We start from the raw sequence: 25,948 nt of genomic DNA, 5'->3' as shown, positions 1-25,948 counted from the left end.
TTCCACTGTAACAGTTCTTTCCTGCCTTTTATATGAGATAACTCACCCTATTCTATTTTCCCCCTTCCTCCTCCTCCCCATGTATTCCTCTTTCTCAGGTCTTAATTTAATTTAATATCATCCCATAAAATTCAACTCAATTTGCCCTCTTTCTATATATATGCCTTCTAACTGCCCTAATAAAATGATAAAATTCTTTGGAATTACAAGTCATCTCCCCATGTAGGGATATATACAATTTCACCTTATTGGAGCATTTGAGTGGCTCAGTGGATTGAGAGTCAGGCCCAGAGATAGGAGGTCCTGGATTCAAATATGACCTCAGACACTTCCTGGGCAAGTCACTTAACCCCCATTGCCTAGCCCTTACCACTCTTCTGCCTTAGAACCAATACTCAGTATTGATTCTTAGATAGAAGGTAAGGGTTTAAAAAACCCAACAATTTAACCTTATTGAATGTCTTGAGATTTTCTTTATTTTCATGTTTCTCTTAAGTCTTGTAGTTGAGTCAAATTTTCCATTCAGCTCAGGTTTTTTTTTTTATCAGCAATGCTTGAAAGTCCCCTATTTCATTGCATACCCCCCTTTTTTTTTACCCCAAAGGATAATGTTCAGTCTTCCTGGGTTAGTGATTCTTGGTTGAAATTCATATTCCCAGGTCCTCCAACCCTTTAATGTAGATGCTGCTAAATCTTGTGTTGTCCCGACTGTGGCTCCACAATAGTTGAATTGGTTCTTTTTTGTCTGCTTGCAGTATTTTCTACTTGATATGGGAATTCTGTAATCTGGTTATAATATATATATTCCTGGTAATGATCCCTTTTGGTTTTTCTTTCAGGTCAATGGATTCTTTCCATTTCTCTGGTTCTAGAATATCAAGGCAATTTTCCTTGATAATTTATTGAAAGGTAATATCTAAGCTCTTTTTCTTATCGTGGCTTTTAGGTAGACCAATAATTCTTAGATTAACTTTCCTGCATTTATTTTCCAAGTCATTTGTTTTACTAATAAAATATTTCACCTTATCTTCTATTTTTTCATTCATTTGACTTTATTTTATTGTTTCTTAATGTCTAATGGAGTCATTAGCTTCCACTTGCCCAATTCAAATTTTTCAGGCATGATCTTCTTAAGTGAGCTCTTGTACTTTTTCTTTTTGGTCAATTCTACTTTGTAAAGAATTCTTTTCCTCATTGAATTTTTGTCCTTTTTCCATAGGGCAAATCCTGTCTTTTAAAGTTCTTTTCAGTGCATTTTTGTATCTTTTTTCCATTTGGCCAATTCTGCTTTTTAAGTGGTTCTTTTCTTTATTGAATTTTCATATCTCTTTTACCAGTTGGCCTACTTTGTTTTTTAAGGCGTTAATTTCTTCAGAATTTTTTTGGTGCCTCCTTTACCAAGCTATTGACTCTTTCCCCCATGATTTTCCTATATCACTCTCATTCCCTTTTCCAGTTTTCCTTCAATCTCTCTTATTTGATTTTTAAAATCCTTTTTGAGCTCCTCCATTAATTCTTTTTTGGGCTGCGGGCTTTGGGAAAATTCATAGAACCAGTTGTTATCAGGAAGTCCCAGGAACTGCTACACTGGGTAGCTCTGGGTATCACTGGCACTGTGGTCCTGAGCTAGAGCCTCTTCTGTGTCTGGTATGGTTACCTCCACTTTCCAGGTTGTTTCATCAGTCCTTGGCTAGAAATGGAATCAACCAAATTAGTGAGAATATCATTCATTCCATTTTCACAGGCTCCAAAAGACATTCCTAGGTGATGTCTTTTGACTCCCTAGTAAATGGGATTTAAGAGAGGCAGAGTCATTAGTGTCCAGTGACAAGACAAAAGTCAGGATGACTGGTGATGGCCGGGGATGCAGTGGCTGACCAAAATGCTCAGCACTTCACAGTATCTGCTTCAGCCCCTTTGTGGCTGTTGGGACAAATTGCTTTCACCCACCCCTTCCACTGGGAGAAGTCTTCACATGCCTGGGGCAGACACTCCCTAACTCACTAATGGGTTTGAGGCCAGTCAGTTGCCTTCAACAGGTTTAGCCTAGCCTGCCTGGTGTGGCTGCTGTCCATGCTACAGCTTCTTGGCACCCCTGGGAGAGCTGGGAAGCAGATGGATACTACAGAAGGCAAGTGGCCCTGAAAAGGGCTTGGTAAGCCCTCGGGCCAGAGGTGCTCATCTTCCCTGAATGCCTTTTGCTAAAGACAATTTATAAATGTTTGAGAATCTATGGGAAGATGAGTCTTCCTGACTGTAGGCGGGGCACTCTTACCACTGTTGGACAATTCATTAACTAACTGACCTATACAGAACATATTGCTTCCTTTGGTCTGCTGGAAATGGGCACGCTAAAGAACATATTCCTTTCTTCTTAACTTTTCTGCTTGCTGATGATTGATTGAACCCAGAGTGCAGCCGCTGAGACTGAGATCCAACAGAGCCTGGATCAATTGCGTCTCCTGGGCTAAATTTGACCATTAACACCCCCTCTGGTATGGACTGAGATAGGGGAGACCCTGGCCCTGGCCTGGCCCACACGGCGTGCCCACATCAAATAAGGGGCTGTGCTCTGTGAGCAAAGCAGAAAAAGAAGCCCGAGATGTGCAAAGGTAGGCATTTCCGTCCCCAAATGTCCACATGAGCCCGACCTGTGCTAGAGCCTTCAGAGCTCATATTGGCTGCTGACCCAACATAATGAGGTCATTTGGGTTCTCTTCTAGTACAAAGGACAACAGCAGCCAATCCAAGCATCCCAGGAAGTCCCTTTTCCTGCTCCAGGCCTTAACTGATCTTACCCCAAACTGCTTTGTAAGCTACTCTGTCTGTCTGTCTGTCTGTCTGTCTGTCTTCCTCTCTCCCTCTCACTCTGTTGACTAGCTTTGGTTCAATTCAATAAACACTAAGTGACCGTTATGTGCTAATTGAAAGACCAAGAGATGAGGCAGACTTTTACATGTTATTATATTATATAAAACAATCTCCTCTGTGGAACTGTGAGACACACACAGCCATCAGCTGCTGCTGGTGTGTGCCATGTTCTGGAGATGCCGTGTACGTGGCTGTCTGTATGCTTGCTGACACATACAGTGAGTATCAGGGACCCAGAATGTTCTAGTAATACTGTCTAAAAGGGGTGGCGATGGGGGGTTTGGACTAGATGACCTCTACTGTGTCTTCCAGCTTCAAAGCTATGATTCTTTTGTTTTGTTTCAGTCAATGTCCTTTTTCAAACAAACAAACAAACAAACAAACAAACAAACAAACAAACAAACACTTTACCTTCCATTTTAGAATCAAAACTCTGTATTGGTACCAGGGAGATGAGAGGTAAGGGCTAGGCAATGGGGGTTAAGTGACTTGCCCAGGGTCACACATCTAGGAAGTTTCTGAGTCCAGATTTGAACCCAAGACCTCCTATCTCCAGGCCTGCCTCTCTACCCACTGAGCCACCTAGTTGCCTCTTCAGTCAGTACCTTTCTTTTCATTGTCACACTCTATAGGAGAAAAACAGTAATAGCTTGTAGGCTGAGGATAGCCATCTACCAAGTTAGTTAACTATGAATTGTGGTAGGACTTCTTCATTCCCTTAAAGAGAACCTCAGGGAGTTACTTCAAAAGGAAGGACTGAGTGGAGAATTGGGGGGCCCATAAGGCTCTACCCACACCTCCCTAAACTGAGGACCAAGCATGCTCAGTTATTCTGCTCGTAACCCTAGGCTCAGAGCCATGCCTGATGGCTTGCCCAGATATAGTACTCTGCCAGCTTTACCCTTGATGCTGCTATAAATCCCTGAACCATCTTTCTAAGGGTGAATTGGGTGAAAGAGATGTTAGGGAAAAGAGGTAGAATGTGCTGCCTTGGAAGGTGGAGGGTTCTTTGTTGTTGTGATTTGGCTTTCAGTGAGGCAGAGTTGCACAAAGTCATTGGTCTCATTTTCTCTTCCAGTCATCCAAGTCCGGTGGCGGGACAAAAAGCAGACTGCCTGGTAATAGCCTGGGATGCGGTAGCTCACCTTGGCATCTTCCATGTCTGGCCAAGCTCTAGGTATGCCAGAGCACCTGCTTCCACTGCCTTCATGGCCTTTGGAACAAATTGTTCTCATCTGCCCATTCTACCAGGTGAAGTCCTCACACGCCTTCATTTTCATCCTCTTAACTCACTAATGGGTCTGAAGCCTGCCAGTTAGCCGACGCCTGGTTTAGCTTTCTGCCAAAGTGGTTTTACCACTACATGGCCACTGCTCATGCTACAGCTTCTTAGCGCCACTCAGGTGGACACCAAGAGAGGATGAGCAGCTCTGAAAAGGGCTCTGTAAGCCCTCCTACCAGAAGGGCTGGCCTGCCACCGACTTGATTATTATGGTGGGGAATATTGGGCAGCATGGATTGGACTAGATGTCCCCAGAGATCCTTTTTGACTTCGAAACTCTGTGAACTGGAACAGGAGGCATGTGGGTAACCTGTGCCTAGAAGCCAAAGTACCCAAATTTGAATCTAGCTCTGCCACTTCCTATGAATGAATGAAATGCATGTATGAAGCCCCTACCATGAGCTTAATGACACTGGAGGTACAAACAGAAGAGAGACAAGTCCTTCCCCTTGAAGAGCTTCTGGTTTATTGGGAAAGACAACAATATATAAAGGAGAACTAAAAATTGGTCTGAGAGTGGAGAGACCTAGACAGGACAAGCTAAGAGTTCACCAATCAGAGCCCAAAGTGATCCCAGAGAAGGAGGCCAAGGTTTCAGTGGGTAGGAGGTGGAGACAAGGATGGCTTCTCCCATTGGAAGATGATGGCTAAAGTGGAAAAGGGATGGTAGGGACATAGCTCCAAAGAAGAAAGGGCCTCTCATAAAGGGAGTAAGATTTGGGGTTGAACACACATAGGCTAAGCCCCAAAGAGATACATTTAGATTTGGGAGAAGATGAGAACTGTCCCAAAGTAGAAGGGCTGCCTGGGGAGGTAGCGGATTCCTTCCTCTTTGGGGGTCCTCTGGGAAAGCCCAGATGAAAGCCTTGGCAGGAATGTTGTGACAGGCCTTCTTGTTTCAGGTATAGGTCGAAGGACCTGCCTCACAGGTCCCTTTCAGCTCTGAGTTGCTGGGATTCTTAGATCTCTGAGGGAATGGGACTGTCTTCCTTTTATAGTTGGACCTTGTGGGTTTCTTCGTGGTTGCCATAAATGTGGGTTTTAAAATTAATATACAATAACTAAGCATTATATTTTAAAAGTTTTATTAATAATAACTTGAAAAAAAAGCTAGAGTAAAACCTGCCTTACTTAGCTCAGGTCACAAGAGAAAGCAGAAGTAGGAGGCATTACAGCCAATTTATAACCAATCACACAAACAGAAGGACACAGGAAAAGGGGAAAGGATTCTAGGTAATACAGAAAGGAATTTTGGGTAATGTAGTTTTTAGGGGTTCAAGAATACAATCTCTAGTGTCATTAAACACATAGTTGGTCCTTAAAATGTACTTCATTCATTCATTCATCCATATTAAGTGGTAGAGCTCGATATTGAGCTCTAAGGCAGGATTTGAACTTCTGATTTGGTCCACTATACAGCCAACAGAGGATGTAAGATGCTGAGGGCTTGTACCAGAGAGGTGACAGCAACAGAGGAGAGAAGGGGGCACATGAGAGATGTTACTTGAGGCAGGATCAACAGGATAAGTCTACAAACTGGATATGGTGGTGAGAAAGAATAAAGCGACAATGATCCCACGGTTTTGAGACTAGAAGGTTGGTAGAAGCCTTTACAGCAATAGGGAAGTAGAGGAAGAGGGAAGGGGTTTATTTGGGATGGGGAGATAACAAATTCAGTTTGGGACATGTTGAATTAAAATGTCTTGTCTAGGGGAAGCTCAGTTTAAAAAACCCAAAAGGCAGTTGGCAATGTAGGACTGGAACTCAGGAGAGAAGTAGAGGCTGTGTGACTGTACCTGAGCATAATCAGCATAAAGATGACAATTCATTTTCTGGGATGAGAAGACGCAGAGAGGGAGAAGGGAAGAGGGTCCAGGCAGCCACAGACACTCAAAAGGAGCGGTGGGATTGAGAGATCAGTATCTTAGAAAGGCAGGGTCTTAAGGAGAAGAGGTGATCTGCAGTGTCCAAGGCTAGAAGGCTAAAGCTTGGAAAAAAGGACCCTTAGTTTGTTTCCTCAGCTCAGAAAGCACTGCTACCTTTAGAACGGTTTCAGTTGAAGGGTAAGCCTGGAAGCCAGAAGCCAGTGAAATGGAGGCACTGGTGGGATGAGTTTAGCCACCAAGAGTGAGAGACAAAGGAAGGGAACCAAGCAGGGATGAAGGGATCGAGTGATGGGCAGGATGGATGGTAAGGAGATGAGGAAAGACTAAAGCTAAGAGATAGAGATGACAGTGGGAGCAAGGGGGCAGAAGATACCAGGGGAGCATGGAGAGAGGAATCCTCTTCAGCCAAGGCTGCAGTGAAGGAGGAGACGATGGTGGGAAAACTGTCTGAATGAGGTGAGATGAAGGAGAGGGCAATAGTGGATGCTGCCAGGAAACAGCTTCAGTGTTTGGGGGGAAGAACAGGGCAAGGTCCTCAGGGAGAGACAGGGAGGTTTGGAAAAGCCTCTGGAGAGTGGGAGAATCAATTAGGAAGGAGTCTAAGCCAGGCTTAGGCTAACTGGCAGGCTTCAGACCCATTAGTGAGTTAAGAGGAAGCATGGGACAGCAAAGGAGGACTTCACCTGGTGGGATGGGTGGATGAGATTCAACCAAAGGACTGTCTGACTACAGTGAGGACCTGGCTGAGATGATTAGGATACAAAAGTGCCCTGGACCCCATCAGCCCTCTTCAGCCATCTGTGACTAAGAGTGAAGGAGGGAACTGGGCTTTGGCAAACTGTGTCAGTGATAGGACAAAGAGACAAGGGACTCAAAAGGAAGGATAGTGCAGAGGTAACAGTTTGACCCCTCTCTCTGGCTTCCCCCTCTTTCACTTGTTTGTTTTTTTTTAAACCTTTATTCTAAGAGAGAAGAGCAGTGAGGACTAGGTAATGGGGGTTAAGTGACTTGCCCAGGGTCAAATGGCTAGGAAGTATCTGAGATAAGATTTGAACCCAAGCCTTCCTGTCTCCAGGCCCTTTCTTAGCAATCCCTCTTTCATTTTTTTCCCTTTTCTTTAAAAAAAAAAAAAAGAACCCTTACCTTCTGTTTTGGAATCAATACTAAGAATTGGTTCAGAGACAGAAAAGTGGTAAAGGCTAGGTAATTGGGGTTAAGTGACTTGCTCAAGGTCACATAGAAAGGAAGTGTTTGTTTAAAGCCACATTTGAATCCAGGATCTCCTGTCTAAGAATGGTTTTTTATCCATTGAGCCACATAGCTACCCCTCTTTCACTTATTTTTATACTCTTTCTCTCTCTCCCTCTCTGACTCTCTCTCTCTCTCCCTCTTTCTCTCCCTCTCTGTCTCTCTCTTTCCCTCTCCCTCTCTCTGTTTCTGTCTGTCTCCCTCTCTGTCTCTCTCCCTCTCTCTGTCTCTGTCTCTCTCTGTCTCTCCCCCTCTCCCTCTTCCTCCCTCTCTCTGTGTCTGTCTCCCTCTTTCTCCCTGTCTCTCTCCTGCATATGAACATGCCCATGTCTCCAACATCCTGAAAAATCCCTGCTAACTCTAGCCCCATATCTCTTCTTATCCTTGTAACTAAACTGTCCCCAAAGACCTGCTACAAGAGGAGTGGCCCCTCTTTTTCTTCCTAGTCTCTTCTTTTCCCTTTATGATCTGGCTTCTGACGCTTTCTTAGTTGTCGGTTCCAGCGGCCTTCCCTCAGTCCTCATTCTTCTTGAGTTCTCAGTAGTCTTTGCTACTGTTGGTCGCTCTCTCCTCCCGGATTTTCAGTTCTCTCTAGGTTTTCAGGGCATCCCTCTCTCCTGGTTCCCTCCCTCCCTCCACTCCTTCTCTGCCTTCTTTGCTGAGTCCTCCTCTAGGTCATGCCCTCTAATTGTAGGTATCTCCCAGAGTTCTCTCCTGGGCCCTCTTCTTTTCTCCTTCTACAGTAAGGCCCGAGTATCCAAGGGGGAAAAGGGTTCAAGATTTACCGTGAATAGCTCAAATGGCAGCTATAACGAAACATCCGCTGCTGACCCCATATAAAACAGGATTTTCTTATACATACATACATACATAGAATAGTTAGATTTATAAAGCAAATACACGGTGAAGCATTCCCAGCATGAAATGTAGTAAAAATAAAGTATCTACAGGGATACTTGGAACCATGGACAGTTCTCACTTTGATTTTTTTTTAAACCCTTCCATTCTGAGTATCAATTATAAGACAGAAGAGCATTAAGGGCTAGGCAATGGGGGTTAAGTGACTTGCCCAGGGTCACACAGCTAGGAAGAGGCTGAAGAGTCCTCCTGACTACAGGCCTGGAGCTCTGGCCACTGAGCCGCCTTGATGTCCCTTCTCTGTATAATTTCTCCCTGACACTGGTCCCACTAAGTTCACAACCAGATGTGGCTCTCAGAGGAGACTGCTTCAGTTTCCACAGGGCTGGGTCCTAAAGGTTACTCTCGTTTTTGGGAGGCTGGGACTCCCAGAGGATCATGTTTCCAAAGTGAAGCTCAAGAGATCCGAGTCTCCAATTCCTTTACCTAAATCAGAAAGAATAAAGGCCCTGGCAAAGGGCAGAGGCCAGTTTCACAGGGCCCCACGTTGGCCTCTGTGGTAAGAAGCCCAAGGCCTCTCCCCTGGGCTGCCGCCAACCTGTGACTACTGGCTAACAGAATGTGATCTGCCCACTTGTGTAGCTTGAGAGGAAACAGAATAGACTTCTCTGGCCTCTTCTTCCCCATGTGGAGCTGGATCTGTCCCCCCACATAGCTGGGGTGTCACTGGAGAGCTCAAATAGCCTTCTGAATAGACTTCTCTGATCTTTGCTCCCTCTACCCTTCCCTAAGGGAGACTCAGTCCTGCTACAAGGGGAAGCAGGACGGTAGGTGCTGTCTAGTCATTTTCAGACATGTCCAGCTTCTAATGGCCCCCCTTCTTTGCAGAGATACAGGATGGGCTTGCCATTTCCTTCTCTAGCTCATTTGACAGATGAGGAAATGGAGGCAAATGGAGTGAAAGGAATCATCTAGGGTCACACAGCTAGTTAAAGTGACTGAGGCTGGATTTGAACTCATGAAGATGAGTCTTCCTGATTGTAAGCCTAGTGCTCTATCTACCACACCATCTAGCTGTACTATAAGTTAGTTGTAGAGGCTGCCATTTTGTTCTCTTCAGAGAAAGGGGAGACTGAGCTAGAATTTTATCTATCTGTTCCCTTAGCAAAGTCTAAGGGGATGCAATTTTAGGGTTTAATCTAATTTCTGATCAATGTTTACTACTGAAGGGAAGCAAGACCCCCAAGCTTTGTACCCAAGGGTTGACCCCTCGTCTACCAAATCCCAATTCCACAGAGAATACACATAGCACTTAGCCAAGATACCCATTTCTCCCAATCAGTAGCAAAACAGAAGTTAAAAAAAAAGTATCCATAAGAGAATATATCTCAGAAAGTATAGAATGAAAGAGTTTTCCCATTTGGAGTGAGATATCTCAGTTCAACCAAAGTCAGAGTCCTGGATCTCAGCCCAGGGGAAGCTCCCCAAAGTCTCTCGTTTAGCAAGCTGGGGATAGGGACCTTCTGGAGACTGCCAGCTCCTCTCATCGACCTGAAGTGGGGTTGGCATCTATCATTTCCTTTCTCAAAGTTGGACACCAGAAACACCCCAAGCAACTTGAAGGAAAGCTCCCCAGAAGCCCAGAGCTCTCCTGCTCTCTCACTCCATCCTGCTCCCACCCAGAGGAGCACATTCATTTCCACCGAGGAGGACAGAATTGCCTATCGATCGACTTGGAAACAGGTTTCACCATCATGTCGAAGCGAAGGTGGCCAACAACCACGGACCCAAGGGCCCAGGGAGGAGCAGTGGTTATAATCCAGAGCTTCCTGCCATCATCCTGGCTTGTAACCCCTGAGGAGATGCCACGTGGCAGCTGTTCCTGTAGACTCTCCAGCTACCAAAGACCCAGAACAGAACATTTTTGTCACCAAAGCACTTGGTACTGTCAAATGGTTCTATATTAGAAACTGATCTCCTTTTATCAGTGGAAAAGAGATTAAAGAAGAAGAGCGACCATCTGCTGTGCTGCTGCTCCCCGAGGACCAGGGGACCTTGAGGACTCGCAGCTGAAATCTTCTCCATCAGAATGTGATCTCCTGGAGGGTACGACCTCCTGTGCTTGTCTATGTTTCCCAGCACTTATCCTGGCATTCTGTACATAGTAAGTCCTTCATGAATGCTTTTCAGTCGTTCCTTCGTTCATCCACAGTGGAAGGGACAAGCAGATTTAGATGGGACCTTGAGGCGGAAAGGCAGCTTAGACAGAAGGGAGGGGGTGACCAGTTTGGCCCTGGGGAAAGGGTGCATCCTCTGATAGGAGGGAATTCTGAATCTCTGCTTTGAGGAGACTAAATGGAGGAGGAATCTGTCTCGGCAGAGCATTAGTAGGTACTTGGAGGTGCATCTAAGGAGGTTTGGTTTTTGATTCTCCGACGCCCCCTCTGGCTGCAAGGGGCAGCCAGGGAGGCTTCGATTCTCAATTCAGTATCCATTTATTAAGCACCTACTATGTGTCAGACGCTGTGAATACAAAAAAGAAAGATTCTTGCCTCCAAAGAGCTTACAGTCTAAGAGAGGAAGACCGCACAAAAGAGGGCAGCTAGGTGGCACTGGATCTAGCTAGGAGGACCCGAGTTCAAAATAGACCTCAGACACCTCCTAGTTATACTAGTCCGTCCTCTTCTCCTCCCCTCCCTCTCCCCACTTCTCTTACTCTTTCCTCCTTCTTCCTTCCCTCTCCTCTTCTCCCTCCCTCTCTCCTTCTTTCTTTCCCTTCCTCCTCTTCATCTTCCTCTTGCTCCTCCTGCCCTGCTTTCTTTCCCTCCCTCTCTCCCCTCCTCCTCCTCTCGCCCCGCCCCATCTCAGGCAGCTGCGGGCTCAGGGCGCGTGCGCGGCACGGGGAGCCCTGGTCACGTGCCCGCCCCGCCCCCGCTCTGCCCCGCCCCCGAGGAGGCAGAGGCGGCAGTGGAGGTGGTGGTGGTGGTGGTGGCGCCGTCGGCGGCCGCGTCTTCGCAGCTTGAGCTGAGGAGGCGCCTTTGGCCCCGGGGCGAGGGAAGGAGGGAGCGAGCGAGCGAGGGAGGGAGGGAGCGGAGCCAGAGCCGGTGAGTGCGAGCTCGGCCAGGGCCGAGAGAGCCGAGCCGGGCGCCCCCGCCCCTCTCGCAGGGGGGTCGCGGGGGAGGGGCGGGGGCTGTGGGGGACACACAGTAGGCGCCTCTGAAGGGGGAGGGGAAGGGGCGGACCTGGGCCGGGGGTCGCTCGTGGAGCTCTGACCCCCCTCTTCTCCCCCTTCCTTTCCCCCTCCCTCTTTTCCTTCCTCTCCCCCTCCCCCCTTTCCCCGCCCGTGACCTTGGTCGGGTCGCGGCCTCCCCCCTGCGCGCCGGGCCTCTTACTGGGCGGTGGGAGCCGGCGATCTCTAAGCGTCAGCGGCGGGATCCAGCCCTCACCTCTCTCGGGCCACCTGTGCGCGCCTGGGCCTTGCCTGAGGGACCCCACTGCCGCTCCCCAAGTTCCTGACCCCGGCCTGGAGGCCCCGGCCCTCTGCGCCCCGCACTCTCGCATCTTCCCTGCAGAAGAGCCACCGGGCGTGGAGGTCACTCCGGAGGTGCCCAGGGGGCCCCCAGGACCTGACGCGCACCTGCTGCCCGGCGGGCACCAGCCACCGCAGGCACACCGATGGGGCAGCCGTGCCGGCTCCTCGGGGGGACAAGCCGGGGCCCCGAGCCCCCGACACGAGGAGGCAGGCGGGCCGGCTGGGTGGGGGCTGATTGGGGACCCCAGCCGGGCGAGATGCCGGGGCCAGGGCACAACAGGTAGGCGGCAAAGAGCGCCGGGCGCCGGCCAGGGAGGTGTGGTGGCCGGCTGGATCCCAGGACTTGAGGTTTCTTGTCGAGCTGGAGCAGACCCAGCTCCTTGTTGGAGCGCCCTTCGGGGAAACTTCCCGGCCAGGGTCTCCCGCCCGTGGCCCCTGCCCAGAGGCGGAATTCCCCCTCTGCCCCGCCAAGGAGGGGCTCCCTTCGGGCTCCCCCAGGCACTTGGACTTGTGGCCCGCTGCGGGGAGGGAGGAGGGCAGGCTGGCTTCTCCTCCTCCCTCTGTCACCCCCTCCCGAATGGCCAGGTTTACCCTAGCCAGGGCAGCTTCTTTCTGTGGCCGGAAGCTTTGATGGGGAAGGTGGGGTGCGTGTTGGGGGCAGGGCAGGGTCTGGAGAGAAGGGGAAGATGCCATGGAGGGAACCAGCTTGCGGATGGTGCTGGCGGCAGTGAGGAGGGGGAGGAAGAGGAGAGGAGGGCTGCTAGTGCCAGGGCGGTTACCTGGGCTTTATGGGCACGGAGAGGGCAGTAACAGTGGCGGCCCTGATGACGGGAGGCTTTTCTGGTGCTAGGATGTTTGTGAAGGCCATCGTGTTTTATCTCATTTGATCCTCCCATAAACCTAGGAGGTCCCCGCTGCTATTGAGGCCATTTTACAGGTGAGGAAACTGAGGTAGATTTGCCCAGGGGCACCCAAACAGATGACTGGCAGGATTCCAACTTGGGTCTTCCAGATTCCAAGTCTGATCCTCAGTGTCTCCCACATTTCACTTGAAGCCTTTGGGGTTCTGTCCCCATCAGGGAGTTTAGCCACTTTCCCTTTTAACCACTCTAATCAGTGAGAGAATTTTAGAGTTGGGAGGAAAGCCAGGGATCTCCTCTTAACTCAAACCGGAAAAGGAACAATCATTCCTGGCCATCTCCCTGTGTCCTCCGGGAAGACAACCAGCCCTTGAACCCAGAACCTAGGGACCGGCAGTGGCCACACCAACTGGTTCCTGCCCTCCCCTGCAGGGTTTATTGAGGGGAAAGGTCCTTATGGAGAAGGAGCCCCGCTTCCTCCTAACCACCAGCATCAACAACTACTGGCCAACTGCCACCAACTGCCAGACTGGCCCAAGAACCCTGAGAGTGGCAACACGTCCCAGACCTTTGGCTCCCGCTTCTAGCCCAGCCAGGTGTGATGAGGGGACACTCGTCCCCGACACCTGCTCTCCTGTGAACCTGCCTGGCACCCTGAGGGAGAGACAGAGGGCGACTTGTGCCAGCGGATCAGCCCTCCAGCCCACCTCTCCCCAGACCTTGACGGAGACAGCCCAGGAGCCTGAGGCCCTGAGCCCTGGGAACGGCAGTGCCTCCATTCTGGAAAGTTCTCCGTGCAGAGAACCAGCCATTGCCCATGGACCCCGATGGGCAGAGACCAGTGGGGGTCTTTCACCCAAGAACCTCAACCAGGCGACGCGTTGGCCTTACCTCCCCCGCGGCCCTCATCCTGGGAAGTTGCTCTGGGCAACGTTGGGCTCCAGACCCTCTTCACTTGCCTATGATAGGAAACATTCTAGACAAAGAGAACTTGAAGAATGTTCTAGAGAAGGAAGGGCTTCTGGCCTGGGCAGCTCATTGGGTTAGAAACTTTTTCAGACAGAGGAGCCCGTGGCTCCCCCAACCTCTCCTGTGTTACCTGAAAGAAGTGCTAACCACGATGCCCTTTTCCACGACTTAACAGTAAGGGAATAATAAGCAGCTTCGGGGGGTTTTCGAGTGAAGAAGCATGTAAGTACCTACTGTAGGCCAGGCTTCCAAACACAAGTGAGACAGACCCTGCCATCTAGGAGAGGACAGCACCTAGAGGAGAGTCGTGGCTTAGGAGCAGGGTTGCTGCTATGTGATTTGGTTGGGGAGTGGGAGGGGGGCAGGCAGGGTGTGAGCTGGGATGGAGGGGGTGGGTGGTGGTGCAGGGGAGCTCAGAAAGATGGGTCTGCCCAGGCAGAAGCCCCCATCAGGGCGCCGAGGCCCGAGTTCGAACTTTGTGAGCCACTGACCTGGCCTCTCTGGGAAGGGATGCCTGCAACATTTTGTGGAGCTAGAATTCTTTCTATTGTAAGGAAACCAATCGACATCCTTACAATTTCCAAAGGTTCTTCTGCCCACACTGTGTAGAAAGAGGCACGTACAGTACATGTGGGGATGTCTTTGAAGGGAATAGAGAGAGGAAGGCTCAGGAGACAGCTGGGGCCAGTGTGGGACTGAAGGCAAGGCCTGGATCTCGCCTCAACCTGACTTCCCTGGTCTCTGAAATCTGGATCACAAGGCCAGTTTTCCCTCCAAGAAGTGGTCATGATCGGCCACTTGGATTCTGTGTATAAAGCTGAGATATTGAGGGGTTGGGCATGTATGCCCATGTATGTCATGCCTCGAAGAGACCAAGTAGATCCACGTAGATGTGTTCTCTTTATTCTTCTGGGGGAATAGTTCCAGGATAAAAAGGGATTTCATACGTGGCCCTCCCTCTGAAATCTCCCAGGTTGACCCCGTAGATGTACCCCTCAGAACATCAGTCAGCAAGCATTTGCGGTGTGCCTAGCACTGTGCCGGGGGATGCTGAGGCAAAGCGAAAGCCATCTCTGCCCATTCCCGGGAAAACGGCACAGAAGTATCTAGGGATATATCATGGTGTGAGGTGTGATGGAGAGACCTGAGAAGATGCAGCTGAACCCATGCCAGGTGACACGAGCAGAGCCAGGAGTGCAATTCCTGCCATCACTCCAATAATGAAAAGGCAACTACTTAGACAGAGGGATTCTGCCAAGGACGGGATAAACCTGGCTACCCGCATCCTACCAAGAGCTGGACTCTGAACCCAGATGGAGGTTCACTCTTGGGGCATGGGCTCGGTGATTGCTGATAATGGGGGGGGGGCTTGTTTGGTTTTGGTTTCTCATTGGGGGAAGGGGACGTGGCTCCTAATTAAATAAAATGGAATTCAAAAATAGGCGGGTCGATAGAAAATATGTAAGAGTAGAGGGAAGAAGTCTGCCAAGGGAAGGCAAGAGCAGCTGGCGAGACCTGGAAAGGCCTTCTGGCAGACTTGGAAAGAAGTCAGGGAAACTGAGTTGGAAGTGAGGTTGGAGGGTGTTCCCAGGTGGCATGGGGGACAGCCTCTTAGGTGAGGAGCAGCCGGAGGCCTGTAGCTGGTGGAAAGTAAGCTATGAGAAGGCTGGGAAGCTAGGAAAGGGCCAGGCTATGACAGCCAACTTGAAATGCCAAACAGAGGGCTTTAGTTCCAATCCTGGAGGTAATAGAGTCACAGGAACCTACTGAATGTGTCAGGTGTGTGGTGCGATGTGGTCAGGAGGGAGAGACTTGGGCCAGCTAAGAGGTGCCAGCCTGCACCTGGCTAGGGGCTGCGCTGTCCCAGTGTAGAGAAGGTCGAAGTAGCAGGATTTCACAGGATTGGATGTGTGGCCGAGTGAGAGTCAGAGGTCAGAGGTGAAGAGGTTGCCTGGATAGGGCCACATCCTTGACAGGGATGGGTGTACGTGGGGAAAGACAATGGATCCTCTTTTGGACATTGGGGTTTGAGATACCCGTCCAGATTTGTGGCAGTTGGAGAGGCCGTTAGCTGCAGGTCTGCAGAGAATACAAGTTTCTAGAGGTGGGGGGGGGGCAGGGGTGAATGTTTTGGGGTTTGGGGAAGTCTGTATCCCCAGCATGTAGCAGGTGGATGTTCAGGGTGGGTGTGCCCAGCCCTTCTCAGGGCTGCTCATCCACCTTCAGTGCCCACCGATCTGCTGGCTCTCTCCTGGAACTCCAGCATGCACAGTGGCCAGGCTGTGTAGGCAGGTTCAGGATAACCCTTGGGTGAGTTAGGGGCCATCTGCCCAAGAGTGGGGAAACTTCGGGTGGAATGGGCGCATGAGAACAATTGGTTCTGGTGGTCATGAAGGCAGCTGAAGCAGGTGCTTGGTCAGATATGGAAGATGTCAAGGTCCCCCACTGCATCCTGGGCATCCCGTACACATCTTGACTTTGGTCCTGCGCCTGGAGTTAGATGATTCCAGAAGAGGGGGCGAGGCAACTGTACCTCACTTAAATTCAGCTCACCAGCAAGTCAAGATGCCACCCTCTGATGTCACTCATCTTCTTTGAAATAAAGAATGAACAAAAACCTAGTCAATGCCTACCAAACATAGGCCCTTAGTAAGTCATGTGCCACAAGAGTATTGGGGGAAGAAAGATCTTGGGAGGGAGGCCATGGAATGGCCTTTTTTCTGGGCTGTGAAATAAAGACGGGACATGTTGAGGAGGAGTGGAGCGGGATGGGGACTCCACCGAGGCAGGATGGAGGCTGGAAAGCTTTTTTATGGAGAAAAGGGCACAAATTAAACGTCTATCCTATATCGTATGCCATATTACACGGCACTGTTAAGTACAGTGAGGATTACCAGGAAGCATGATACGTAAGCTTTGCCTTCAGGGAGCTTACACTCTAGTTGAGCAGACACACATTAAGTAAAATCAAAATGGACAATGCAAGAGATGTCACAAGCCAGTAGTTATTAAAAGGCAGCCGTCACTCTTGTCTTAGGACTTCTAAGTTCCTAAATGAGTAGAAAGATGGTGAAGACTGCAGGAGTTGGAAGGAGAGAGGGAGAAGTAGCAGTGACTGATGTTGGAGGAGAAAGCTTGTGGAAGGCCTACTAGTTAACCCACCCTTGAAGTGGTATCAAGCGAGGCTTACGTACAAGTGTGGCCTGGTGAGAGTTTTGCTTTAGCTAGATTAAATCTGAAGCCTTTGCAGTAAGGAGTGGGGTTGGAATCGGGAATGGTTTAGGAGGGGTCGTTTTATTAGATTTGGGCATCTGGAAAGTCAGGGTTTTGGGGGCTAGACTTAAGGGCTGATGAGTTAAGAATTGTCTTGTAGGCAAAAGTGAGTTTGGTTTTAATCCCATGGGCTTTCTGAGGTGCTAACAGGATATCTGGGTGAGAGCATCAAGCAGGCCCAGTCTAGAGGTGCAGGCAGAGTCAAGGCAGGAACTGGAGAATTTGACATTTGTGTAGAATCTGACCCTTGCAGCACCCACCAGGAATGGGTGAAATAGCTTGGGGTGAGAGAGAATGAGCCATTTGGGAAATCCTGATGTTCAGAGAGAAGGGAGAAAAAGGAATTCAGTGGCTGATGGGAGTCAAGGGGATGAAGGAAGAAAGTTCATTGATGGGCAGAGGAAGCTGTCAGTCAAAAAGGTCACAATGCTTCAGAGGGATCAGAGAGGACCCAGGCTGAGGGGAGGGCAGGGGTGCTTTGGGGGAAACCTTGGAGAAGAGCAGCAAATGAGAGAGGCCTGGGATGGTGAGGACAAGGGAAGTAATGCAAGGGAACCTTGGAGGAAAGGAGGAAAAGAGGTTGGGCCTGCATGGGGATGGAGTGAAGAGAACATTTAGAAGAGGTGTTTGCTGAGGGATTTAGGATCAGGGAAGCCTAAGCATATTTTGTACCTGGAGTAGAAGGAGCCAGTTATCAAGTCTGAGAGAATTATTGGACCCTGGCCACTAAGAGCATGGGGAAGTAGGCTAGGCTTGGGAGGAGGAGGAGGAGGAATCTGGAGGAGAGGATTTGCCAAGATGTGGAGACCAGCCTTGTGTTTGAGCTGTAACGGCAGATATGCTATGTTCAGTTGTCACTGACTTTTGAAGGCATTATGGAAGTGATTTTTCAGTCATGTCTCTCTCCAATTATTTCAAGATAATAAAAAAAAATCCAGACCTGAATTTGTGATTTTATTAGACCAGAGAACTCTTCCTCCCTTCAAATTTATGATTATTTTTAGACCCCTCACTAGCCATCTTAACATTAATACTGTGTTGGTTTAGGCAGAAGAGCAGTAAAGGCTAGGCGAGGGGGGTTAAATGATTTGCCTAAGGTCACACAGCTAGGAAGTGTCTGGGGCCAGATTTGAATCCACTGAGCCATCTAGCTGTCCCCTATTATTTATTTTTAACATTCATTAAAAAAAATTCGAGTTCTGGATTTTTTCCCTCCCACCCATTGTAAAGGCAAGAAATGTGATAGCAAGTATACATGCGAAATCATGCAAAACATATTTCCTTGTTGGGCATGTTACAAAAACTACCCCAAAAAGAAGAACTAGGAAGTGAAAAAGTTATGCTTCAATTATCTGCTCTCTCTCTGGAAGTGGAGAAGAGCATTTTCCATCTTGAGAACTTTGGAAGTGTCTTGTAGTTAAGTCTTTCACAGTTGATCTTTGAACAATGTTGCTGCTAGTTTATACAGTGTTCTGGTTCTGCTCACTCTGCATCGGTTTATACAAATCTTCCCATGCATTTCTTTCTTTTTTTCTTTTTTATTTCTTTTTAATTTTTATTTGGTCATTTCCAAACATTATTCATTGGAAACAAAGATCATTTTCTTCCCTCCCCCCCCCCCCCCCACCTCTCCCACAGCCAACGCACAATTCCACTGGGTATCGCATGCTTCCCATGCATTTCTGAAACTATCCTGCTTGTCATTTCTTACAGCACAGTAGTTTTTCATCACAATCATATACTACACCTTGTTCAGCCCAATCCCCCAATGATGGGCATACCCTCCGTTTCCAAGAATTTGCCACCACAAACAGCTGATATCAATATTTTTGTACATATAGGTCATAGTAGTATTGTTGGATCAAAGGATATACGCAGTTTTATGGCACAGTTCCAGATTGCTCTCTAGCAATGGGTCAGATCACAACTCCACCAACAGTGTATTAGTGTCTCAGTTTTCTCACATCTCCCCAACATTTATCATTTCCCTTTTCTGTCAGATTAGCCAGTCTAATGGATGTGAAGTGGTATCTCAGAGTTGTTTTAATTTGCATTTCTTTAATCCGTAGAGATTTAGAACATTTTTTTTTCATATGACAATAGAGAGCTTTGATTTCTTCTGAAAGCTGCCTGTTTGTATCCTTTGACCATTTATCCATTGAGGAAGAGAATTTCTCATGAGGAAATCCCCCCTCCCATAGTATAGCTAGGCCCCTGCTGAAACTTGGAGTCTTAGAGAGGGTCCTCTGATGCAAGGGAGTTAACTGACTTACTTAGGGTCATACAGTCAGGCTGGGTCAGAAGCAGGATTGAAACCATTCATGTGTTTTGGACTCTGAGGCCAAATCTCTATTATGCTAGGCTGCCTGTACTTAAAAGAGTATTGCTAGGAGAATGATTTATATTCTTTGATGACACATTGAGTAATTGGAAGAAGGTCTTAAAATACAGTGCAGAGACTCTAGAAGGCAGTTGATATAGATGCCCACAGTTGGCTGTGTAGTTGACGGCTTCAGGGTCCAAAGCAAGAAGCATCGATTGGCTCTGACCACAGTCAGAGGGTCCAGGTTTAATCTGTCCCAACCACTTACTGCCTGGGTGACATGGAGCAGGTCATTGACCTCATTGGGCCTTTATCTGTAAAATGAAAGGGCTTTTGAAGTTGCTTCTAGCCTTGAACTGGAATACGGTGGAAGAAGCAGCAAGCCCCCTTTGAGCCAGCCCTCAAAGTGGCAGCAGCTCATTTAGAGTTATTCTGGCCTCTCTCCCTCCCATAACCTTTGAGGTGCTTTTGAGCTTTCTGCAACCAGTTCAGAGGCCCCCTTGGCAGGTCCAGACTGAGACTGAGGAAGAGGGCCACCACCTTGGCTCTGGAGACAGGAGAGCTGTCCGGAAGGAAGTGGGCAGTTAAGGGTAAAGACAGCTTGTTTCATATAGGCGTTATGGCTTACAAAGCCCCTTACCTCCCATGTGGGATTTAATCTCCATGACAACCCTAAGGAGTCTGGGTAAGGAGGCAGCATTTCTAGAACACCTACTATGTGCCAGGCACTGTGCTCAGGAAAGGCTTGTCTTCACTTGATAGGAGATTTGGGGACTTGGATGGGAGGTTCGGGGAAGAAGTAACAAGTTGGCGTTTTTTTGGCACAGATTACATTTGCTATAGGAAGGCATGGGGAAACCAAGGAAATGAGTGAGTAGGAAGGAAGAAGGGAGAGAGAGATTAGATTGGTGGAGAGCAGATTTCCAAAGTTCAAAGGGAGACCCAGGTGAATTGTAGCCTGAGGTGCTCCAAGAACTGACAGATGGGTGGGTGTCTTGACCCACACTGTCAGTGAATCTTGAAATGATTTTTTTTCCATTATCAGGCTTTTTTTTTTAATATCTCTCTCCCCCTAAACCAAACCCTTGTAATATATATTAGGGATCTTTGATTAGCTGGATCTCATGCCCAGAATCTCTACTGCTGGAGAGGCCGACCAAGCTTGCTGAACTCCAGCGGCTCAGCACTAAACTTGGCTTTAATGTGGGGGACCCTCGGGAGTAGGGACCTCCAGGTCAGAGCTCTCAAGCAGCATGGCCAGTCACTGAGCTTTAGGCAGGAGAGGAAAAATGCTGTAGAACTGGAGAAGGGCAAACAGATGTCCTGATTTTCAAACAAGAAAAGAAGGGTGTTTGCATATTTTCAGCCAGTAAGTTTGACTTCAGTTCCTCACAAGATTCAAAAATGTATTTGTAAAGGGATGGTCCTCTCTCTCTCTCTCCCTCTCCCTCTCCCTCTCCCCCTCTCTCTCTGTCTCTGTCTCTCTCTCCCTCTCCCTCCCTCTCTCCCTCTCCTTCCCTCCCTCCCTCTCTCCCTCTCTCTCTCTGTCTCTCTCTCTCTCTGTCTCTCTGTCTCCCTCTTCCTCCCCCCCCTGTCTCTCTCTTCTCCCTCTCCCTGTCTCTCTCTCTCTCTCTCTGTCTCCCTCTCCCTCTCTCTGTCTCTCTCTGTCTCTCTGTCTCCCTCTTCCTCCCCCCCTCTGTCTCTCTCTTCTCCCTCTCCCTCTCTCTCCCTCTCTCTCCCTCTCTCCCTCCCTCCCCCCCTCTCCCTCCCTCCCTCCCCCCCCTCTCCCTCGCGCTCTCTCACTCTCTCTCTCTGTCTCTCTCTCCCTCTCCCTCCCCTCCCTCTCTCTCCCTCTTGGTCTCTCCCTCCCTCCCTCTCTCTCCCTCCCTCCCTCCCTCCCCCCCTCCGCTCTCTCTCCCCCCCCTCTGTTTCTCTCTCTCTCTCTGTCTCTGTCTCTCTCTGTCTCTCTCTCTGTCTCTCTCTCTCTCTCCCCTCTCTCTCTCTCCCCCCCCTCTGTTTCTGTCTCTCTCTCTGTTTCTGTCTCTCTCTCTGTGTATCTCTCCTTCTGGCCTTTTCCACATGGCTCCCCTTTATATACTCTCTGGCTCTGCTCTTCCAGTCGGCTGCAGCTTGGCACTGGTGGCCCTCATGCCCGAGGTGCTTAATCTTCTATCTTCCTTCCATCTCAGAATTTCTGGTTCCCCCTAGACTCAGCTCAGCCCCGCCCTTAGACTGGAGGCCGTACGTACCTCTCTGCCCCTGGCTGGGCTTCCCATCTGTCACCCGAGTCTCTTTGCACTGCTGTTGTCTCCCCGTTAGAATGGCAGGTGCTTGAGGGCAGAGGGCTTGGGGCTTTTTCTTTGTATCCCTGGGCTTGGCATGATGTAAAATCTTCCTAAATGCTCACCGGCTGATTTATCGGTGAACATTGGGGGAAGTGGTGGCCCCTCTTTGGAAACTAGTCTCTCTCTGTTGGGGCATTGGCACGGCAAGTGCTAGAGTGGCTTTCCTTTCTCGTCATGTGGGGGTATGGGAAGGGGACCCAGAAAGGTTGGCATTGTCAGCTGAGAGCTTTTCCAAAGTGGAATGGGTCCCCCTCCCTAGAACCATTCAGGCAGGAGTGCCGTAGACAGGCCCCTTCTCAGTAGGGCCTGAGAGGCCTCTGCTGCTCTGCTGGCTGCTTTCAGGGGTTGTGCAGGGTAAGCAGCTCCTGAGAGAGATGAGGGTCCGAGAGCCCAGGGGAAGGGGGTGGGGAGCTTTGAATGCTGCTCTGTTGCTCATTTGTGCTTCTCTACTCTCTTAGCTGGCTGGTGGCGGCCCTGTTTGGGATGGCAGAAGACCAGGAGCCCCCTCAGCTGGGCCAGGTGCCCCCAGAGCCCATGGCTCAGCATTGCAACAGTAACACCTACCGGAGTGCCCAGCATTCCCAGTCCCTGCTCAGCGGGCTGCTGGCCCTTCGAGACAGCGGGATTCTCTTTGATGTTGTCTTGGTGGTAGAGGGGAAGCAGATAGAAGCCCACCGGATCCTCCTGGCTGCCTCCTGTGATTACTTCCGGTGAGTGTGACATGCTACCTTCTTTTTCTTGTGCTCGGAGCACTTGGGTTTGGGGATGCGCCTCTCGCTCTGTGCCAGGGGGTGCGCCCCTCCTGAGAGGAGGCCACTTCCCCGAAGACCTTTCTTCCTTCTGCCGCTCGGCAGTGTGTGCCCTTTCCAGAGGTGCCCCGAGACGGCCCACGTGGGGCAGCCCTCTCTGCAGCCTCGCTCCGTGCTCCCTCCCTTCACTTCCACATTCCCTCTGCACTTCGAGGCTCTCCTAAAGTTCATCCACTGCGCATTTTCTACCCGACCCAAAGGACGGTGGCTGTAGAGCCTCCTGCTCTGCTACCTTCCCCTCATCCACAACCGCCTTTATGTGCGAGGACTTTACGCTTCACATAGACTCAGCGCAGCTGCCTGCCCAGAGGAGAGCTGCCGGAAGCACAGGTCAGCCATTGGCAGTCGGCTCTCAGTGGCCCCATTTGTGGTTTTCTTGGCAGAGACACCGCAATGGTTGGCCTCTGCCTTCTCCAGCCCACCGCCACTTCCCTAATTGGACACCTTGTCTACCCCCTTCCTGACCCTAGTCTTTGCCCCGTGGAGGTTTCCCAATCCTCCTTCCCGCAGCGCTTCCTTAGCCTGGTCCTGACCTTGTTTTGGGCTCTCTTCAGCCTCAGTGCTGTGGTTGGCTGCTTCCATTCCAGTGTGTCCCGTGCTCCCCATTCCCTGCCCCTGGCCCCAGTGCCAGGCTTTTACTAAACTGCTGGTGGAAGGATGTGATGGCCCTTTTAAGAAAACCCTTACTTTGTCTTAGTAACAGCTCTAAGACGGAAGGGCAGGGCTAGACAAACAGGGCTAAGTGACTTGTCCAGGGTCACACAGGAGGAGGTGTCTGAGGCCAAATGGGAACCCGGGTCCTCCCATATCCAGACCTGGCACTCTCCCACCAAACCGCTTTCCACACGGTTGGCTTCGTTCACAGTTGTGCCAGCTGTGCCTGTTTCCTACCTCTCCACTCCAGCGTTTGCCATTGTCCTTTTCCGCCATCTTGGCCAATGTGAGGGTGGAGATGGTACCTCCGAGCTGTTTCGGTGACGTTTTCTAATTAGTACAGATTTAGAATCTTGCTTTTCTTAGCTTTGTCTCCTTCTGAAAACCCGCTGTTTGCGCTGTTTGGACTGACCTCAGACGTTCTTGCTCTCTCCCTTTCTTCCGTGACAGAGATGGCCTTCTTCTCGTTAAGGCCAGCGCTGAGCCCGTGGCCCGCAGCAGGGCCTGCACCTTCCCCTCCTTCTCTGCCTCTGTCTGTGCACGGCTGGTTTTCTCTCCCCTCCCGTCCGCTGTGCCTTCTTCACTGCGTCCACACACACCCGCATTGACCTCACCCGTCACAACTCTGGCTGGGCCTTGCCAGCCCTCACCGAGCTCTTCCCTTTCTGTTTCTCCTGGCTGCCACTCTGGCCCTCCCCTTCCTCCTGCATGCTTCCTGCCCGGTTCCAGCCCTCTCACTCCCCTGCAGCTGCTCTCTAAAAGTCATCAGGTGCTTCTCTCCGCCGCCCAGTCGGAGGCTTTTCCCTCAGCCCTAAGCCTGGACCAGCTGCTGTGACCCTGCCATCCCCCGGTGGTCTCTCTTTCCTGGGTGTGTCTGCTTTTCCTGCTAGTCTGACCTCCCTTCTCAGGCTTCTTTGCTCGCTCATCAGCCAGATCTGCTCCCCCGTGGTAGGTGCAGCCTCGGCTTAGGCCGGCCCTTCCTCTGGCTGCTCCCAGGGCTTAACTGGCAGCTCCGTGGATCCCGGCCATGCCTCGTCTCGGCCCCGAGCTCCGTCTCAGCCCGGCCGTCCAGGGCCCCCACCGCAGAGCCAAGCTCATCCCCTCTCCCCGTCAGTCAGCCCGCCTCTTCAGGCTTTGAGCCTTTCTCTGGCAGCGACCAGCCGTTCCGTCTTGGCCTTCTCTCCCTTCCCGTGGCCACGCGGCTGCCGAGGCTCACTGACTCCGCTTTGACAACGTCTCCCCCGATCCCCTGTCTGCACTCGCCCAGCTCTCCCCTTGCTTCTCCAGATCGCAGCCGCTGCCTCCTGGGTGTTCTGCCTGTGCTGCTCCAGCCCCCACACTGGCAGTCGTTTCCTCCAATGTACGTCTGAGCACGGCACTCTCCTCACGCAGGCCCAGTGGCTTCTGATTGCGTCCAGAGCGCGAGCGAAAGGTGGATGGAGAGCGAGACCCAGAGGTGGGAGGTCCTGGGTTCGAGGCTGGCCCCAGACACTTCCTAGCTGGGTGACCCTGGGCAAGTCACAACCCCCGTTGCCCAGGTCGTGCTCTTCAGCCTTGGCACTGAGACAATGCATTGATTCTAAAATGGAAGGAAGGGAAGTTAGCTTTTTTCACCTTCCACTTTGTAATCAATAATGTGTATTGGTTCCAAGGCAGAAGATCAGGAAGGGCTGGGCCGTGGGGGTTAAGTGACTTGCCCAGGGTCACCCAGCTGGGAAGTGTCTGAGGCTAGCCTCGAACCCAGGACCTCCCATCTCTAGGCCTGGCTCTCCATCCACTGAGCCACCCAGCTGCCCCCTAGTTAGCTTTTAAAGGCTGCCTAGGCTGGCCTCCACTCATATTCTTGCTTTCATGGACATGACTTCCCTCCCAAATGCTAGGTTCCAGCCAGACTGGCCCTTGTCTGCTCCTCACCAGGACACTCCATCTCCCCTCTCTGTCCGTGGCCTTGGGGCCTGGAATGCCAAGTCCAGTTTTATCTCCACTTCAGGGTCAAGCACTGTGATGGTGATCCCAAGATGGCTTGCAGAGGTCTCTCGGGGCCCATGCAGGCCCCGCCCCCAACCCAGGAGTGGGTGGGGCAGGGCATGGGCTCCCTAAAACGTTCCCAAAGGTTTGCCATCACTGCTCAAGCACCCCCACTGTGGGCCCCGGTCCCCCCATCTCTCCCTCTTGGGTTACCTTACATTTCCCTTCTCTGTGTATATTTATGCCTATTCTCTCCACGTGTGCCCCCATGCATGCGGTTTTACTTGTTTTGGTTCACAGGGCCTTCATTTTATTTTATTTGGTCCTTTCCAAACATTATTCACTGGAGACAAAGATCATTTCCTCCCCCCCCCCCACCTCTCCCATAGCCGGCGTGCGATTCCACTGGGTATGGCGTGTGTTCTTGATCCGAACCCATTTCCGTGTGGTTGGTGTTTGCACTTAGTCTCTCCTCAGGCGTGTCCCCTCCGCCCCTGCGGCCAGGCCTTTGCTCGGTGTCCTCTGCTCGTGGGCAGTGTTTCCGAGGTCCCTGCAGGCTTTCAGGGACGTTGCATTCATGCATGGGTTTTTATACGGCTTGTGGCGTCCGTCAGAACGCAGGCTCTCTGTGCTTGTCTCCGCTCTTCATGCCCACAGGCCCGGCGCGCAGTGGGGCCCACGACGGTTGGGCCGCTTGCTCATTGCCTGCCGGTCCGCAGCTGGACGGCTCTGATGGTTAAGAGCATCATCCCTTCTGTTCAGCCGAAATAGGCCTCTTCTTGGAGCGTCCAGAAGGTGCCCTTTCTTCTTTGGGGCGACGGCTTTCCCGTGAAGGTGGGCATCAGGCGGCACGAACTCCCAATAGCTCGCGGTCTGCCCCAACACAGAGCAAAGCACACCAGTGTTCCCTGGCCTCGAAGCTCCCATTCAGAAGGGAGAGACAGTGGACAAACAGCTGTGCGCCTGTGAGCTAGGTGCTCTGTAAATGGGAGGAGGGGATCTCGGGAGGATCCTGGGGAAGCCCTCTGGAGGAAGGTGGGATTTGAGCCTTGCAGAAGGCTGGGAGGGGG

General features: G+C 50.7%; 2 protein-coding genes across 3 annotated transcripts in view; one reads left to right on the top strand and one right to left on the bottom strand.

Moving 5' to 3' along the window:
* MED15 (mediator complex subunit 15) overlaps window positions 1–13,468 on the bottom strand; it is a 100,266-nt gene extending 86,798 nt beyond the window's left edge. The window contains exon 1 of the mRNA XM_056821324.1: window positions 13,429–13,468. The gene's annotated coding sequence lies outside the window, so the exon portion shown is untranslated. The remainder of the gene's footprint in view (window positions 1–13,428) is intronic.
* KLHL22 (kelch like family member 22) overlaps window positions 11,073–25,948 on the top strand; it is a 37,418-nt gene continuing 22,542 nt past the window's right edge. The window contains exons 1-2 of one of the 2 annotated variants that reach the window (XM_007490794.3): window positions 11,073–11,249; window positions 21,906–22,157. In XM_007490794.3, the coding sequence (XP_007490856.1) occupies window positions 21,931–22,157 (227 nt within the window). In that variant the 5' untranslated portion in view covers window positions 11,073–11,249; window positions 21,906–21,930. Of the gene's footprint in view, window positions 11,250–13,392; window positions 13,729–21,905; window positions 22,158–25,948 lie in introns of those variants that run through there. The other variant, XM_056821333.1, reaches the window with a different exon arrangement.

Source organism: Monodelphis domestica, chromosome 3 (genome assembly GCF_027887165.1).
Source record: "Monodelphis domestica isolate mMonDom1 chromosome 3, mMonDom1.pri, whole genome shotgun sequence".
Classification (NCBI taxonomy): domain Eukaryota; kingdom Metazoa; phylum Chordata; class Mammalia; order Didelphimorphia; family Didelphidae; genus Monodelphis; species Monodelphis domestica.
This window is presented reverse-complemented; position numbering and strand designations above follow the sequence as displayed.